The 15985-nt window shown below is 48.8% G+C and overlaps 5 protein-coding genes across 5 annotated transcripts; 3 read left to right on the forward strand and 2 right to left on the reverse strand.

The window, feature by feature from the left end:
• Positions 1-114: 114 nt before the first annotated feature.
• PEX2_013040 (uncharacterized protein) lies at positions 115-3864 on the forward strand (the record flags this gene model as incomplete). Its single annotated transcript, XM_016738581.1, has 2 exons — positions 115-2977; positions 3032-3864. The coding sequence occupies 2 exons, from the start codon at positions 115-117 to the stop codon at positions 3862-3864; spliced, it is 3696 nt and encodes a 1231-aa protein (XP_016602735.1).
• Positions 3865-4478: 614 nt separating this feature from the next.
• On the reverse strand, positions 4479-6243 carry PEX2_013050 (Major facilitator superfamily domain, general substrate transporter; the record flags this gene model as incomplete). The annotated part of the gene is made up of 2 exons (XM_016738582.1): positions 4479-4772; positions 4831-6243. The coding sequence occupies 2 exons, from the start codon at positions 6241-6243 to the stop codon at positions 4479-4481; spliced, it is 1707 nt and encodes a 568-aa protein (XP_016602736.1).
• A 3683-nt stretch (positions 6244-9926) lies between these two features.
• On the reverse strand, positions 9927-11976 carry PEX2_013060 (signal recognition particle receptor subunit alpha; the record flags this gene model as incomplete). Its single annotated transcript, XM_016738583.1, has 3 exons — positions 9927-11362; positions 11411-11693; positions 11752-11976. The coding sequence occupies 3 exons, from the start codon at positions 11974-11976 to the stop codon at positions 9927-9929; spliced, it is 1944 nt and encodes a 647-aa protein (XP_016602737.1).
• Positions 11977-12249: 273 nt separating this feature from the next.
• PEX2_013070 (protein transporter YIF1) lies at positions 12250-13440 on the forward strand (the record flags this gene model as incomplete). Its single annotated transcript, XM_016738584.1, has 3 exons — positions 12250-12549; positions 12610-13170; positions 13234-13440. The coding sequence occupies 3 exons, from the start codon at positions 12250-12252 to the stop codon at positions 13438-13440; spliced, it is 1068 nt and encodes a 355-aa protein (XP_016602738.1).
• Positions 13441-14668: 1228 nt separating this feature from the next.
• PEX2_013080 (60S ribosomal protein eL14) lies at positions 14669-15335 on the forward strand (the record flags this gene model as incomplete). Its single annotated transcript, XM_016738585.1, has 3 exons — positions 14669-14794; positions 14906-15169; positions 15279-15335. The coding sequence occupies 3 exons, from the start codon at positions 14669-14671 to the stop codon at positions 15333-15335; spliced, it is 447 nt and encodes a 148-aa protein (XP_016602739.1).
• Positions 15336-15985: the final 650 nt, after the last annotated feature.

A 15985-nucleotide genomic window follows, 5' to 3' on the forward strand; every position in this document is an offset into this window, starting at 1 on the left:
GAAATGTGATTGGGAGCTTTGAGCAACATCGGGACATGCTAACAAAGAGCAAGGACAGCCTAAACCGGTCAACAATGCCCCACGAATAAAGATCCAGAACAAAAGCTGAGAGATATGAGTTATTGGCTCTTGCTGTCGTCTTCTGGGCTGCGTGACCCTTCAAGCCAGAAGACCAAGACTTCAAATCAAAAGAAACTAGCTTTTCGTCCTCCGTCGCTGAAGCTTCTAAAGAAGCCCTTCGGTCTAGAAACCAAGGTCACGGCTATCCAAGGCACTGTTTCAGGTCAATCGAGTCTCACTGTCAATAAAGATTTACAGACAATGCCAGTACGCGCGGACACCGCTCATGGTCCGTCTGGAGCGGTTCCGAGGGTCCCTGGTAAACACATGGCAGCCGAGACTAAAAAGACTCAAGGCCAATCACACCACTTGGGTCTCAAAGAAGAAGATATCGCAAGCGGGGGCCACGGGGACACTCGGTCTGCCTCCCCGCAGAAATCTCTGGACACTATGGTTGACTTGGAATCACCCCAAGATTCTGAAGACGATTCTGAGATTTCTCCATTGTCGGACTATCCCCATCCATTGCTTTCAGCTTCCCGCTTGGTCCGCTTCTTTCCAGAGCTATCCTCGCACTTCGCCGTTGTCTCCCCGGTCAGCGCTGATTCCACAATGGACCGCTCGACGGGGCCCTCTTTTTTCGAACGAGAACTAGAAGAACGCGTGCAGACTTTATATCGAGGGTCTGCAGATGTCGCCCCCGATGCACATAGGTCTGCCGATCAACCGCAGATTACCCTCACGTCTTCTGGATCTGATGAGACTTTGGATTGTGCTTCATCATGCTACAGTCGTCGCACTTCGGTGACGAGTGTCGGCAGCACGTTCTGGGGCGATGATGGACAACACCCTCACAAAACGGCCGATGCATTCTCGATCTATTCCCCTGTCGCCGCCGGTGTCTTCGACGATGCCCGTTCCATCTGTTCCTCACGGCCTTCCTCGATAGTGGCGCCCTGTCACCTACACGTGTCAAAACTCGCCCATCCAATCCCCATCACCAAAAAGGCATCGATGAACGACCTCAAAAACAAGCCCTTGCCACTAGAACCATCCTTCGGTCCTAGTTCAGCCCCAGATCGCTCCGACGACTCCCCTCTTTCGGCTATTTCACCACGCGTCAGGTCACAGTGGTCAACACAATTCTCCAAGAGAGACTCGCTGAGCTCGTTGCAACACTCCACCACGGTGAGCCACGGCGACTGGAAGCATTCCATGTTACACCAGTTGAATAACCAGCGAGAATCACAACATCTGTGCCATACATGCGGACACAGTCAGCGTCAGCCGCAGCGTCGGGGTCGACAACGGTCAGATCTAGTGGTCGCTGGTCATCGAGCCCGCCATGTCCCAACATTATCGCAGGCCGCCGAGGAACTTGAAGATGCCCTGGCGGGCCTGACTGATCAAGATCTGTCGCACAAGACACTATTGATCCTCGATGGGCCGTTGCAGATCAGCCGCCATAACGGGGACCTGATTGCTACCCGGCCCGCGCCCCTCCCCCCTTCCACGAAGCCTCACTCAGAAACCTCGCAAGGGAAGTCCACACTGAAGAACAGTCGGATCAACACGATTAAATCAATAGGCCCAAGTCCAGCCAAAGAAAAAAGTCACAAACTCAGTAAGAGGGAGGCGAAAGACAGGCGATCGGGCAGGGATAAGGAGAAGGAGATGGATGAAAAGGCCAACGCCAAAAATCCTCTAACTTCCAAAGAAACCATCAGAAAGACAAAATCCAAAAAGTCCTTCCTGGCCTTTCGCAAGCAAAGCCCAGCGCCGCACAATGCAGTTAGCGTCAACTCCCGATCGGAGGATTCCCTCAACATAACATTAGAAGCGCATTCCTCCCCCACGCGCGACAGTCTGTTACATCAATTACCTCGTCTACAAACCAATGATCTCCGGAATCCGTTCGATCACGTTGCGGAACAAGCAGCGTTGTCTGGTAGCCTCGGCCCGGCCGTGAACCTAGAGGAGAAGCCCATAGCGTCCAAAACCCGTCAGAGCTGGGCTTTGGTTTCGACTGCTCAGGGAAGCAGCGTCCAACTCACTGAACAGATCTATGAACTTCCCGCTACTCCCCCTTCACCTCTATCCACGGTCCCTTCTGAGGCCAGGCGCAATGCCCCACTCAGTATCCCCCTCCCCGAAGATATGCCGTTGGATTTGATTCTGTCAATCATGCAGAACATCGACTCTCTAGATGACCTTTTCAACTTCGCTCTCGTCAACAAAAAGATCTACAACGCGTTCAAAGGTCGTGAGCTGCCCATGCTGAAAAATGCCTTGTTCAAAATGTCCCCGCCCGCTTGGGAAATGCGCGAGATGAGTCCGCCATGGGAAATGGAGTGGCAGCTACTTGTAGATCCCGACTCCCAGGTTCCTGAATACACGCCCACGCTTTATCTTCAAAGGTATGCGCAGGATATCTATACCCTTGCCAAGTTGAAGGCGCTAGTCCTTGCGCGGTGTGCTCCGTTTCTGCGTCGTGATACTATCCGTGGTCTGGCGGGCGTGGATAACACCCGCGCTGGGGAAGTCGACGATGCGTTTTGGAGGCTTTGGACCTTCTGTCGGATTTTTGGATGTGGTAAGGGCCGGGAGAATGATCTCGCTGGCCAAATGGACTGGTTAAAGGGTGGCGTTCAGGCGAAGAATCATTTTACCTCGGCTTCGACGATGACACAGCCTTTCGGTATGAATAATGTTCTGTTTGAACCGCCCGAGGGATTCGGTCGTGGGAATCTTTCCGGTCTATCGCAGAAGCAGATGTACGATCTGACGGAGATCTGGACTTGTATGGGTGTTCTGTTGCAGCCGTTGCATGGAAAGTGCATTGAAGCTCGCAAGGTCGGCATTTTTGATGACATGAATGTCCCAGATGGTGACCTAGCTCGCGAAGAAACCGTTCTTGGTAAGTGCAAGCAACACTCTTATCTATTTGATCGCGGCTAACTCATAAATATAGAGGAGTGGACTTCGTACATTCTAACGCTCGGTCTGGGCGCAGTGTTAACACTCAGCGCAGTCTGCCCTGCCGACACCACTGCCGCCACATTCATCAAAGCGAAGTCAATCGGTCTCGCCAAATGGGAATCAACCGAAACCGAAGCAAGTCGATCATCATTCCTCAAAGAAGCAGTCTCACGCGCTTATGATCTCCAAGACCGCGCACTTGACAGCCCGACCGACATCAGCCCGCAAAAAACAAGCCCTACCGAAAATGATCGCGCGATCCGTGAGCGCCAAGCCGGATTCGCTCATGAGCTTCGTTGTCGCCGTCAGCGCGGTCTCGATCCAGATCCCAAAGGCCGCTTTTCCTTCTCTGCCGAACGCCCTATGTCGGAGTTCAGCACTATTGTCCATAATCTCAACGCTTCGCTTCGAGATCACCGGCCCATTCCATCTGTGCCTGCGCTCGTTCTTGACAGGTCCTCGACTTCGACTGCTGGGACGGCTCCTCAGACCCCAACTCACCCGTCCGATCCTGCCGGCTTCTTTACTTCGTCGCATACCCAGCCACCGGCTATGATGCCTCTCCCTCTGAGGCCGCAGGTTCTAGACCCTGTTGACCGCGCCATTGATATGATGGTTAATGAGCTTGGCTTTAATACGCAAGATGCTAAGTGGGCTCTTAAGATTACGGATACTGGTGAAGGGATTGATGCTACCGCTGCTGTGCAGTTGCTTCAACATCAGCGGCAGAAGAATGAGCGCAATCCCTTTGGTCAAGGCGATATCTTGCTGTCGGATGTTATTAAGCGTCAAAAGTCACGAGATTCTGGCTGGCGCTGGGCTTGATAGTGTTTTAGTTACTTTTTTTTTTTGGCCTTCATTCCGTTTCTTTATCACTGCCACGATCATTATATGCTATATACCCTTGCTGTTTGTCTTTGGATTTCGAGTTGTCTTTGGATTTTGAATCATTCTCATAAATGACTCCGCCACCATGAATTGTTTGATCTCTCTCCCCAGTTTCTAGTTGTGCTTATTGTTGTCTGGTTTAATAGTAATGTTATAACAAGGAAATATATGTTCCAAACCCCAACTCGACCTAGCTTATTACTACAATAGTAGTAGAGGTGGCGAGGGTATTTGAAGCTGAAAGGAAAGTGAGGATTAGACCTAGTTCTTCAATCAGCTTTAATATATTCATAAAGGTAGGTTCGTATCTCTGGAAATCCCAATAGTTGAATAGTATTCTTTCTCAGGCCCATGGCAACATCTCCACGTAGAAAGTCCATCAGGCTCAAGGTTGAATCGAACACCCGATTTTGTCTCAGCAAAGACGGCAATAGCAATAATATATCTTAAATTAACGGGGCTAATGTATATACAAATGCAGAAAAAAGGCTAGAACGAAAGCATAAACTCGTCACATCGTCATGTCAGCACATTTTATAGGTGTATTCTAATCAAACATCACTCGGCTCGTCCTCATCCGACTTGTCTCCATCGTCGCTATCCTCACCCCAGCCCTCTGCTTCGAGTGAACGACCGCGAATGCCGAAGCTCATAATGAAGCCAATAAAGGAGACCGCACCAAAGACTCCGAATGCCAGGGCCTCTCCTTTGGGCTGGATCTTGGCCGTGAGGGTGAAGAGTCCTCCGGAGAGGAATGGGCCCACTGAACGTCCAGCTGCGGAGAGAGTCTGTGCAAGGCCATTCAAAGCGCCGAGGACAGCATGATTAGGTGCTGAGTTTGTGATCTAGAGAAATTGTTAGTTTCGGTGGAGGTCACAAAAAGAGCATATCGGAATTTCTTACTAGAAGCAGAGCGCTAGTCAACCCACCCACGGAGGCAATGGTCTTGATCAGCAACACAAGGCAAAGTTCGATAGCCATAATGGCCGACTTGCCAGTCAGACCCTTACTGGTCTTGCTCTTATACCCAATGAAGGGCAGTAAGATAAATGAAACGACAAAGCCAAATAGGCCTGCGCGGTAAGACCATCGATTACCCATCTTGTCTCGCAGACGGTTGAAGATACAGATTTGGAAAATGATCGTCACGATTCCAGCGAACCCTTGAGCAAGGCCGATCTCGGACGGTGTGAGTGACCGTCCGGCCGGGGGCTTAGCTTGCGCGAAAATTGGGAACATCGAGTTGAAAGAAACATTGCAGAAAGCGAATATTAGGTAGGTCAAAAGAAGAAGGAGTGTGTCTCGAGTGAAGATCTCATCCCAAGAGAGCTCCTCGTGGTGGCCAATGATGCTTGACACCTCAGATGCAGAGTCTAGGTCACTGTCGTGATCCTCGGTCTCTAAATCGCGGTGGCTGTGGGGATATGGCACTGCTTGCGGGACCTCCACATAGGTCGGATGGCGGGCATTGCCAGTGAACTGCCACAGCCATGTGAACAGGCTGCGCACTTTTTTGCCAATCTTTGGAAGACTGTCTGCGTCTTCGAGGCTCTCTTCCAGGAAAAAAGCTGTGAAAACGAAATCCATCAGAAGGATAACAGCGGACACTATGTTTGGCGCGAGATAGGGGTACGGGTTTTTGTTGCCAGTAAAAGGGTTCGTCTCAAGAACGAGGAGGCCTCCTAGGAGTGGTCCCGTTATACCTCCGATTCCGTATAATACCGGGAGGTAGGTAAAAGCTTGAGACTGGTTGCTTCGGTCGGTGATTTCTCCAAGGCAGGTGGACACCAAACCCTGGTTGCCATTTACCACACCCATTAATGCTTGCACAATTATAGCTTGTACAAGAGTCCTGCAGAATCCGAATGCAACGAAACACAGCGCAGTCAGAAATGTACCAAGTAGGATTACCGGCTTGCGGCCAACACGATCCGATAGCCAGCCCCAGAAATAGTTCGTGCTGAATTGAGCCAGCGCAAATGCTGATGCAATGCTGCCCACGTATACACCCACCTGTGTTGGTTCCACTTCGGGGAATGTTGATGCCATGTCCGGGAGGTATGGACTAATCGAGTTCAACGCCGTTTGCTCCGCCAGTGCAATTATCGCTAGCACTGCCATTTGCCTCTTTGGCAGCGGCGATGACGTTCCCGGGGTATCAACAGTCTCATGGTGGGGATCGTGTGAGCCGTCCCCAGAGGACTCGGACTGGCCCGAATTAGGTCGCCCACGCGACTTTGGCGGTGGAGTATCGAAGGTCTGGTAATGCTGCGTGGAGGAGCGGCGATTGAGCGAAGCCCGATCTGGACCCGTCATTCTGGCGACACACCAGCAAAATCAAGACCGAATGAAGTCCTGTCACAGCTGACCATGCGATTGGGGTCGTGCCGAAAGCCTGGTTATAGACGCAATGCTGTCGTGTGAGAGCTTGGTGGTACGGTTGCAACCCGTTCTGGTTGAATGTTTGCCCAGCCAATAGAATAAAGCTGTAAATGCAGGTCTAATCAAATGTTCGGGAAACAAAATGTGTGGAGAAGCTTAGGATGGGTGAAGTTGACTGCAAAAGACCGCCGGAACAGGGAACACAATGATGATGTAAGCGATGCTGCAGATCTATGCTGAGTCATTGTTCTAGCCACCGGTCTAGGCAGCTTACCTAGGTAGAGCCCTAAGACACCTGGGTAGGTACGCAGTGGTACAATTATTCCTTTGAATTTATCTGCATCTTGTTTTGCTTATTCCTGATTGGGTTAAAGATTCATAGCCCTTGCATGTGTCGATATTTGTGTTACCATTACTAGTGCGTGCCGAGGCTCAACAAATTATTCCAAGCTACATACATGTAACATATGTAAGTAGACTAGTTATGTAGCAGGGGAACTCGGTTTCCTTCTCTATCCGAAGCCAAATCACTAATATCATAGCGAACAAAAACTGCGCGATAGGTCAAGATACTACGGTAAACCACTTGTTCATCTATTCACAGCTTAGGTGGGCCGGGGCTATGCAGGCATCATGCTGATGTGATTTGTAGGATTGGTCGTAAACTATCGAAATAGATAACCAATAGAATGTACCGCTTGAGCACATACCCCTAGTGACATCTATCTAGTGGTCATTGGTTCTTTACGCACTCAAGGGATGTATGTATGTACATTAGTACTGCAGTCACATATATATATCGGGTAATATCTTACCATTCGAAATATGATTCCCCTTGCTTTATCTCATAGATTGGTCCTTCTTATACCACAAAACTAAACGATGTTAAATCAGGCGCTAAAAACAGCTACTCCTGACGCCATTCCGAGCGTTCTATATATGTATGTAGGCAAATACTCCATACATTAACATTGTATGGAGTACGAGGGTAGCCTTTTCGCCCATCCCAGAACATTGCCAAGGAAGAATTGTGAATACAGGCCCGAGGCCAAGTAATCATTAATTGAGGATAGTTGCTCGTGAGAACAACAATGCCTGGGTGGGCATCCTGCACAACATGGAGTATAGTTTCTTATATTAAGTATGATTTTCTTACTGCCTTTATATCTAAAAAAATATCAAAAAAGACATCATAAGGCCGCAAACACAGCCGAATATCTATACCAAACATTGCTGTACACGAGATTTCTGTCAAATTATATAGGTTGGCGCGATGGCGTCCAAAATCTGCCGTACAAACGGGAGAATCTGTTGAAAAACCAAGTTAATTCTTCATAATTAAACATGCAATTGGGTCCATTTCAACGCTAAACCCTAATTGATTTCGTGCATGCGAATGATTATTGCATACGCCAAGTCTTGCAAGACTCCTACGGAATCGGGATTAGCGGCATCGATGCAGTTTGACGCCTCTATCACATATTCCGCCATACAAACTCGAGCATCCTGAATCGCACAATAGTATTCCAGTTCGGACTGCATTTAGTCAATGGAATCTTGGAGAATCCAGTACTCAGTACTGACACCGCTCTTTGAGCTTCTTCTTCTACTTCTTCATGATTCCATCTCTCATTTCTCATTAAAATGTATATTAGCTAGTGAGAAGCAGATAGAATCTATAGGGGTGGGAATGAAACCATAAATATGGCTTTATCCCCAAGCATTGAGAAGATTAGACAGTTTTCAATTCATTTTTCACACTCCAAAGTATTCCTTTGTAAAATATATCACTCCATTTACTACATGCTGTTTAGTATACTGTTCGTATAGTCATCTACTCAACAGAATCTAGCAATCCCCCGAGTCAGCCTGTTTAAATTCAGGAAGATATGCATATGTAAATACTTTAGCTAGTATTCTACCTAGGCCAATCCTTATTTCTCCACTGATAAGATTCTTCATAGACATTAGACATCTCAGTTACTTCCCATCGCTAGTTGATCGTTGTAATTTGGCACCATCCCACTCACCGTTTTTTTATAGCAATCATCTATCTAACAATCCCGAAGAATCCTGCTCCCAAGAAATATTTTATTCTCGTGACCAAGACTCTCCAAAAGATCAACCCGGACTTAGGCGAGACGGAGCGTACCAAGAACACCATCACCTTCTCTTCTCTAAACCACAACGTTGACATCTTTGCTGAGATTTTGAAAACCAGCTCCATTCTGAACCCTTGGTTATCGACGCGTTCCGAATGCTGTCCGATTCTTGATGGTTGCTATCAGCTTTCTGACATTATTCAGATTTTCTTCAAAACACACTCTTGCCCAAACTTATTGGCAAAGTTCACACTAGTCACTAAGGTACCCCAATGCCTCATGTTTATATTTGCGTTTGGCACTTTAGAGTTATAAGTATAAGAGACCTTCTGGAGAAAAAAAGGTTGTATTATTTAGATTTGAGAGTGAAACATCGGAATTAAGATCTATGCATCAGTCAACTTTATGAACCAGTTATAAAGCCACAATGAACTGGACCTCATATCAACCAGCCAAGTGGCCGAGCAGTAACTCGACCATCGCATCTTCCTTGGTCTAGTGGTGATGATTTCCGCTTGTCATTAATACCGATAAGCGCGGGAGACCGGGGTTCGATTCCCCGAGGGAGAGATTTCTTTTTGCACTTGTTTGACCCATCTTATTGCACATATTTCTTATTTTTTTTGGCTCGTCACTTTCTATTGACTTTGGTTACCCTAAAATCTCGGAAACCGAACTGATATACCCATTGTTGGTGGCGAGAATGGCCTCTGAACACAGCATGAAAATCCCGATGCGAACATTTAAGTGGGGCCTTGCCCTAAAAAGTCTGCTGCCCCATATATCAAAACCTGGTCGGAACTTCCACAGGCCGGCTGGCCCAATGGCAAGGCGCTTGACTACGAATCAAGAGATTGCAGGTTCGATCCCTGCGTCGGTCAATTCTTTTTGCTTCCTGGCTTTCTTTTTGCATCATTGTTGGAGATGTTGTCAAATTGGTAGTTGGGTGGTGTGGCGGTTTTTGTTTTTGGGGGTGGTTGCTGAGTTACTGCAAGCACAAAATTAGAATCATGGGATGCGACCATTATTTTCAGAAATGTCTACAGAAGTAAAACCAAGGATATTGTCCAAGACAGGTGCTGGATTAGCACGAGGAAATGCATATAGATAGGAAGAGTGTACCATTACGGACTCAGAATTGGGAGATATTGCCCAAATGCAAGTATGAGACAGCTCTACCGATAAATGGAAACAAACATAAGAGACTGGGAGTCCGACGGCTATCTATATCGGTGGTGGTGGTAGATGTTCCTGACCAAACAGATCCTTGGTCAGGGCTGCATATAAGTAAAGCATTAGATATGTGTATGTATCTATGAACAACCTCGACAAGACTACAAAGGAGTAGTTGTGTTGAATTGGTGCTGGCAATGCTATGTATGGCGGATAAATGGGGTCAGGGAATCTGTTATATGAGACAATAGCAACTTGACTGCAAGTAATAGAGTAGCAAGCAAAGGATTCATATAAGATGTACATAGTGAAGAAATATCAAATTAGGATATCGGATTTTCCCTACTTCATCAACAGACTAACAGCCCAGGGAACACTGAGCCCTCGAAGGTCTCCATAATGTTGTCCAACACCCAGGAATACAATGGGAATTCCCGTGGCATGGACCATGCTGACCAGTGTTCCCACCATGTCACCGACGGTGTCACATTTACTGATAATAAAGCCGTCCAAGTTCCTGCCGGTGCCAAATGCCTGGTTGAAGTTGCGCGCCTGCATCACACTGTCTGTGCCGACCAGGGCCTCACCAACCATGAAAATCTTGTCTGGGTTAGCAAACTTGGCGAATTTCTCAAGCGAGGACATCAGTCGCTGGTCGTTATGCCGACGGCCGGCAGTGTCGATCAGGACGACATCAAATTTATTGGCCGCAGCGTAGTCAACTGCATCCTTGGCAACGTTGGCTGCGTCCTTGCCGTAGCCCTTTTGGTAGATCTCCACGTCGCCTGCATTCTCGCGGACGCTCAGTTCCTTCAAGCGGTCAGCGTGCACGCGGAGCTGCTCCACGGCACCGGAACGGAAAGTATCACATGCTGCAATAAGAACACGGTACTTGTTTTGAAGTAAGAAGTAGCAGATCTTGCTCAGGTTGGTCGACTTTCCAACGCCGTTGACACCAACGATAGACATGACGTATGGGCGAGGCGCCTGCTGCTTGGTAGTGGGAGCGACTACAGCGTTAATCTCGCGCAGCAAATCCAAAGAAGAAGTCGGCGTCAGAATCTTCCGCAGGGAGGATTCCATAGCCACGTGCAATGCAGCATCAGTACTCTGGAAGTTGCCAGTCTTCTTGCCAATCATTTCACGTTTGACGCCTTCGCAGAGCCGGACAGCAGCTTCGCGGGCGACGTTCTTCTTCAAAAGGTGTTCTTCCATAGCCTTGAGAGGCTTCTCGAGATCAGATTCTGTCAGAACCTTTCCTCCAACAATGTTACGGAAGAAGCCACCGATTGCGTTGAACCCGGATCCAACGACGCCTGACGAAGCAGTGCCCTTGGACTTTTCCGCATCAGCTTGGTCCAAGATGGATTGAACTTCCTCGCCCAACTCCTTCAGCACGAATTGGCCCTTGCCAGTTCGACGACCCCAATCATTCTCGGAGACAGCCTCCACCGCTGGTGCGGCAGCCTCACCTTCCTCCGCGGGGGCAGAATAATCGAGGATCTCTCCGTCATCCTCATCTGCCATCCCACTGGCATCCCATCTGCGCATCTTCTTCACAGGGGTCTTGGCAGACTTTCCCTTCCGGACTTCATCGCCGGAGGAGGCGTTGGCGCTCGAATTGGCAGCCTTGCGGGAGCGTCGGGAACCACGACCTCCAGGTCCGGCTTTCGCTGTAAGAAGATGACCCTGGGGGGTCGAAGATCTAGAAATTTCTGGTGTAGCTGGTGGCGTACCCTCGTCAGAGGTCGCCCCGGCTAGCGCAGCTCTAGGCTGCGCTTTGGGATGGTCAGCATGCGCTTGAAACTGAGAATTGCTATTCATACCTTTCACCAGGCCAGGCACCGGTGGCGGCGGTGGGCCGCCATTGTCCGACGAAACAAGTGGATCTTTCTTTTCACTTATCTCTTGCACATGCTCTTCTACAAAGCCACCAGTATTGTCTTCAAGCTCCCGGACTTGTTGTTCAAAGTATTGATCGAAGCGATAGGTCTGGATTCTCGCGCGGTTACCCTTCACCTGGTCCTTGTAGAGATCGATAAAGATTGTCGAAATGTTCTCAAGAAGTTTGTCGATCCAGCCAAGGTGTAGTAGCGATTGGTAGACGGCCTGCATAAACTCAGAGTTAGTCGAAGCAGCGAGGCGCATGCGCATGCGACAGACGCACCACGAAGATCAAATCAAATTCCTTGACTCGCTTCCATTTCAGTGTATATTTTTCCTTCTTGTATGCCGGCGAGACTCCATCAGCGGTCGCATTCTGCGGCACGACCTTTTCCTCGATAAAGACATCGTTGATCAGGCTGTTGATAACATGTGCGCCCACTGGAGCGTATGCCTTAGACCAGAGCACCACGCCCGAAGTCGTCAAAATTTCAAAAGTCTCCAACATTCTGAGTATCTCCGGCAATCGATCGTCGAATGTGAAAAGCTGGTAATCAATGTGGGAGGGATAAAAAGAGCCGGTGTGACTTGTTGGTGGCGGAACGGGGCGAAGTTGGAGCTCGGAAGCGGATTGGATCTTCAGCCACGTATAAACACTTTCCTCCGCTCTATCAACCTCGCTTCTTCCCCAAACCCCCCGTCACACGATCCGGAGGACACGTTCGCCACCGAAGTTTCACGCTCCTTATTCCTCTATCTTCGTTTTTCTATTTAGTGCATTATGTATCGGGGCTCTTTCGCTCCCCCGCCCGCGCAATCGCCGCCCCTTCACCACCCCGTCCCGCAACATGTCTCGACCGTCCCGATGATGCGCTCACCTCCACCACCAGCTCCCCAACAACCCCCAAGTGCTGGATATGGTGGCAACCCATACCAACCATCACCAGCCCATGGTGGTAGTGGAAGCTATGCTCCTGGTGCTCCTGCATTCGGTGGATTCATGAACGAACCCACGGCGCAGATGGGCTTCCAGGTTGGCAAAAGCGCAATGGCGGCTGGGCAGGAGTACATGGAGAACAACGTATGCTCCCTTGATATATCTTCATTTGCCGCTTATAGCTAATATAGAGATGATTTGCAGTTCAATCGCTATGTCTCCATACCAGCTCTCAAGCACTACTTTAATGTCTCCAACTCCTACGTCTTGAACAAGTTGATTCTTGTCCTCTTCCCCTGGCGACACAAACCCTGGTCCCGACAGCAAGCCCGGATGGCTCCAACCCCCGGAGCAAGTGGTCAAATCCTGCAGCAACAATACTCGTCCATGTTCCTGCCTCCTCGCGACGACCTGAACTCGCCGGATATGTATATTCCCGTCATGGCTCTGGTCACATATATTCTGCTGTCAGTGTTACTGGCTGGATTCCGGGGTGACTTCCATCCAGAGCTTCTGGGGTCGATTACCACCACGGCCATTGCTGTGATCGCCTTCGAGATTCTATGCTTGAAGCTGGCAACGTACATTTTGAACATCAATAATGACTCGCAGCTGCTGGATCTGGTGGCATACTCAGGCTACAAGTTTGTTGGAATCATTGTCACTATGGTGACGTCTGAGATCTTCAACCCCGGACAAGGGACTAGGGGCTGGGTCGGGTGGACGGTGTTTGCGTACACATTTTTGGCCAATGCGTTCTTCCTGGTGAGTGACGAGTTCCATTTCGCTTTTAATTGCGTTCCGCAGTTGCTAATATTTAAACTCTAGCTTCGCTCGCTGAAATACGTATTGCTTCCCGATTCGACTGATTCCGCGATGCATGCCGGTTCGATGCAGGCTGTGGCTCGGTCTCAGCGCAACCGACGCGGCCAGTTCTTGTTCGTATACTCCTACGCAGTTCAGTTCATTTTCATGTGGGTGCTCAGTCGTGAGGGACCGTCCTCTGCGGCATCTGCCGGCTCTGCATCGTCATAATTAAGTACGCAGAGGGACAAGGACGGATTTGCTATTTGGAAGAGATAGACTAGGTTGGTAGGAAGGCATAGCATGAAGGGACAGGTGGCTTGCTCTGGGTCTTTGGGCATTGCACGGCCGAGGTAACGATATAGCACGACTTATTGTAATCAAAACTATTTGCATTTGTACCAAGGTGTTTCGTAGATGTCCATACATCATAGGTGGATCAAGGTAAGCCAGGTTAAGCTCTAGACCTTGTGACACAAGGGTCCTACGAAGTAATCTAAGCTACAAATAGAAAGATGTTGTTTCAAAATATTTTGCATTTCAATGGCTATATAAGACAGCAAGCTGCCAGTCTGACAGAGGAGATCCTATATTCTTTTGAAGGTTAGCGACTAGTCACAACCAACATAACAAGCAATAATGTGCAAGGTGATAAGGTTCTCAGAGATCTTGGTAGTTAGGTAATTTCATAGCGAGAAGCTCAATTACTATCTAGGCGTGATAAAAGTTTCTAATCATCGGACCTGGGGGTGTTGTGATGGAGGATAGTGTATTAACGTACCCTTGGAGAGACAAAGAGCTGCAATGTTGTCGAGATGTTCTTGAGTTATCAAGTCAAATGTCCTAAAATCTTCAAACAGTCAGCGCGAGGTTTCTCAAAGGCATTGACAGCATAACATGAGAGTTATAATCCATATCAGAATATGTAAGAAAATTGAATATCATCCGACAGTGCTGTATAGAGTGCCCCGGCGAGGGCCTCACAGACACTGGGTCAATCGCAAATTACGGCATCATATGAGGAATGAGGGGGAAGGCCAGAAGACCCGGGGGGGAGAAAAAAAGACGGAATATGAACATACCTTAGTAAATGCTACATGTGAGCAATTGTCGAAAGGCAAGCAAATGTAGACTCATCATCAAAGTCTTTAAGCTTGTAAAGCTGAGGAGCTTGAAGGGATCAACAAAAGTTCTGCGCCAAAAAAAAACCAGATAAATGCACGGGTTCGGATAAAGGTTAATGCGGATGATGAGATAATCAGAGCCCTAGACCTGCAAGTGGCCGGTTAAGCGAGAATGTTGCGAGTGTGGGCACATCCGAATTTCGAGACAACTCTTGGACAATTGAACTCTTTCGACAACCCCTTCTCGACTCATACCCCCTGTCGACCGTGAGTGTGCAAATCTACAAATATTACAGAACCGCGACGCTGAATTTTTCGTCTCGCAGAATTTCGCCATGGCCGATATCGATGTCAAGGTCGCTTCGTGGAAGCTGGTTGAGGTTGGCCGCCTAGTGCTGATCCGCAGCGGACCTTTCGAGGGCAAGCTTGCTGCCATCGTTGAGATCGTGGACCACCGCCGTGTATGTGGAATCGCCCTATGAATCCGGAAATCGTTACGAATTTGGAGAATCGGATTTTCGGAGATCTTTGAGTCGGAATGTGTATTGACTTGCGATTTTTTTTTTGTTCAGGTCCTGGTCGACGGTCCCTCCACCGAGGAGCAGAAGATCGTGCCCCGTCACGTTCTCCCTCTCGCCCACGCCACCCTCACTCACTTCACCATCCCCCAGCTTCCCCGTGCTGCCGGTACCGGCCCCGTCAAGAAGCTTTGGGCTAAGAACGAGATCGATGGCAAGTGGGCCAAGAGCTCCTTCGCTCAGCGCACCGACCGCACCGAGCGCCGCAAGAACCTTTCCGACTTCGAGCGCTTCAAGGTTCTGCGCCTCCGCAAGCAGGTACGTGGACATATCGAAAGGGGGGAATCGCTCTGGCATTACTGCGCCTGGGCCCACCCGAACGGATAATCTGGGGAATTACGAACAGTTCAACTAACACATACTCCAGGCTCGCTACGAGGTCCAGAAGTCCCACGCCAAGGCTCGCGCTGCCAACAAGTCATAGATGATTACGAGGTTTCGGTGCATGGGTTTGAAGGAGGTGTCCTGGAAGGGTTTCCATTGCTGGTAATACTCTGGCAAAATCGCTGTATGCATATCAATGAACAGCAAAAATGATTCAAAATCCTTGATATCCCGGCAAAGGGGCCTTTTGTCTTTTGGTTTTCCTCCGGCTCTGGACTCATTTTTATATCCCCCAATCTACGGGAATATTGAATATCTGGCTCTACAAAAAGAATAGAACGAGCAGATGCGTAAATAATGACCTGGAAACTGTATTAACTGTATTATTGATATATTTATTACGATCTAGATGAGATCTATAAATTAATAGCCAATCTAGTTTAGAATTGGTGATGGTAGTTCCATATAGGGCAATGTGTGCAGAGGGTGGGCAGTCTGGGGGTGGGCGCCTCGCTAATGATTTTCGGGTTCGGTCTGGCGCACAGCTACGCACCTTCAACTTCAACAAAATCCATCCCCACTCACAACAGCTTGATATTTACCTCTCAGGTATGTATGAGTGTTTAATCGACTGAATTCTCGCCTTTTCAACATCAAATTTCGCCCTTTCCCGAGTGTTGTGCGATTCGTGGGGGGGTTGACCAATCCCTCCAATCTCTCCCACTATGCCCGCTCTCACACCATTCAACC

Source organism: Penicillium expansum, assembly GCF_000769745.1.
Source record: "Penicillium expansum strain MD-8 chromosome Unknown contig42, whole genome shotgun sequence".
NCBI lineage: Eukaryota > Fungi > Ascomycota > Eurotiomycetes > Eurotiales > Aspergillaceae > Penicillium > Penicillium expansum.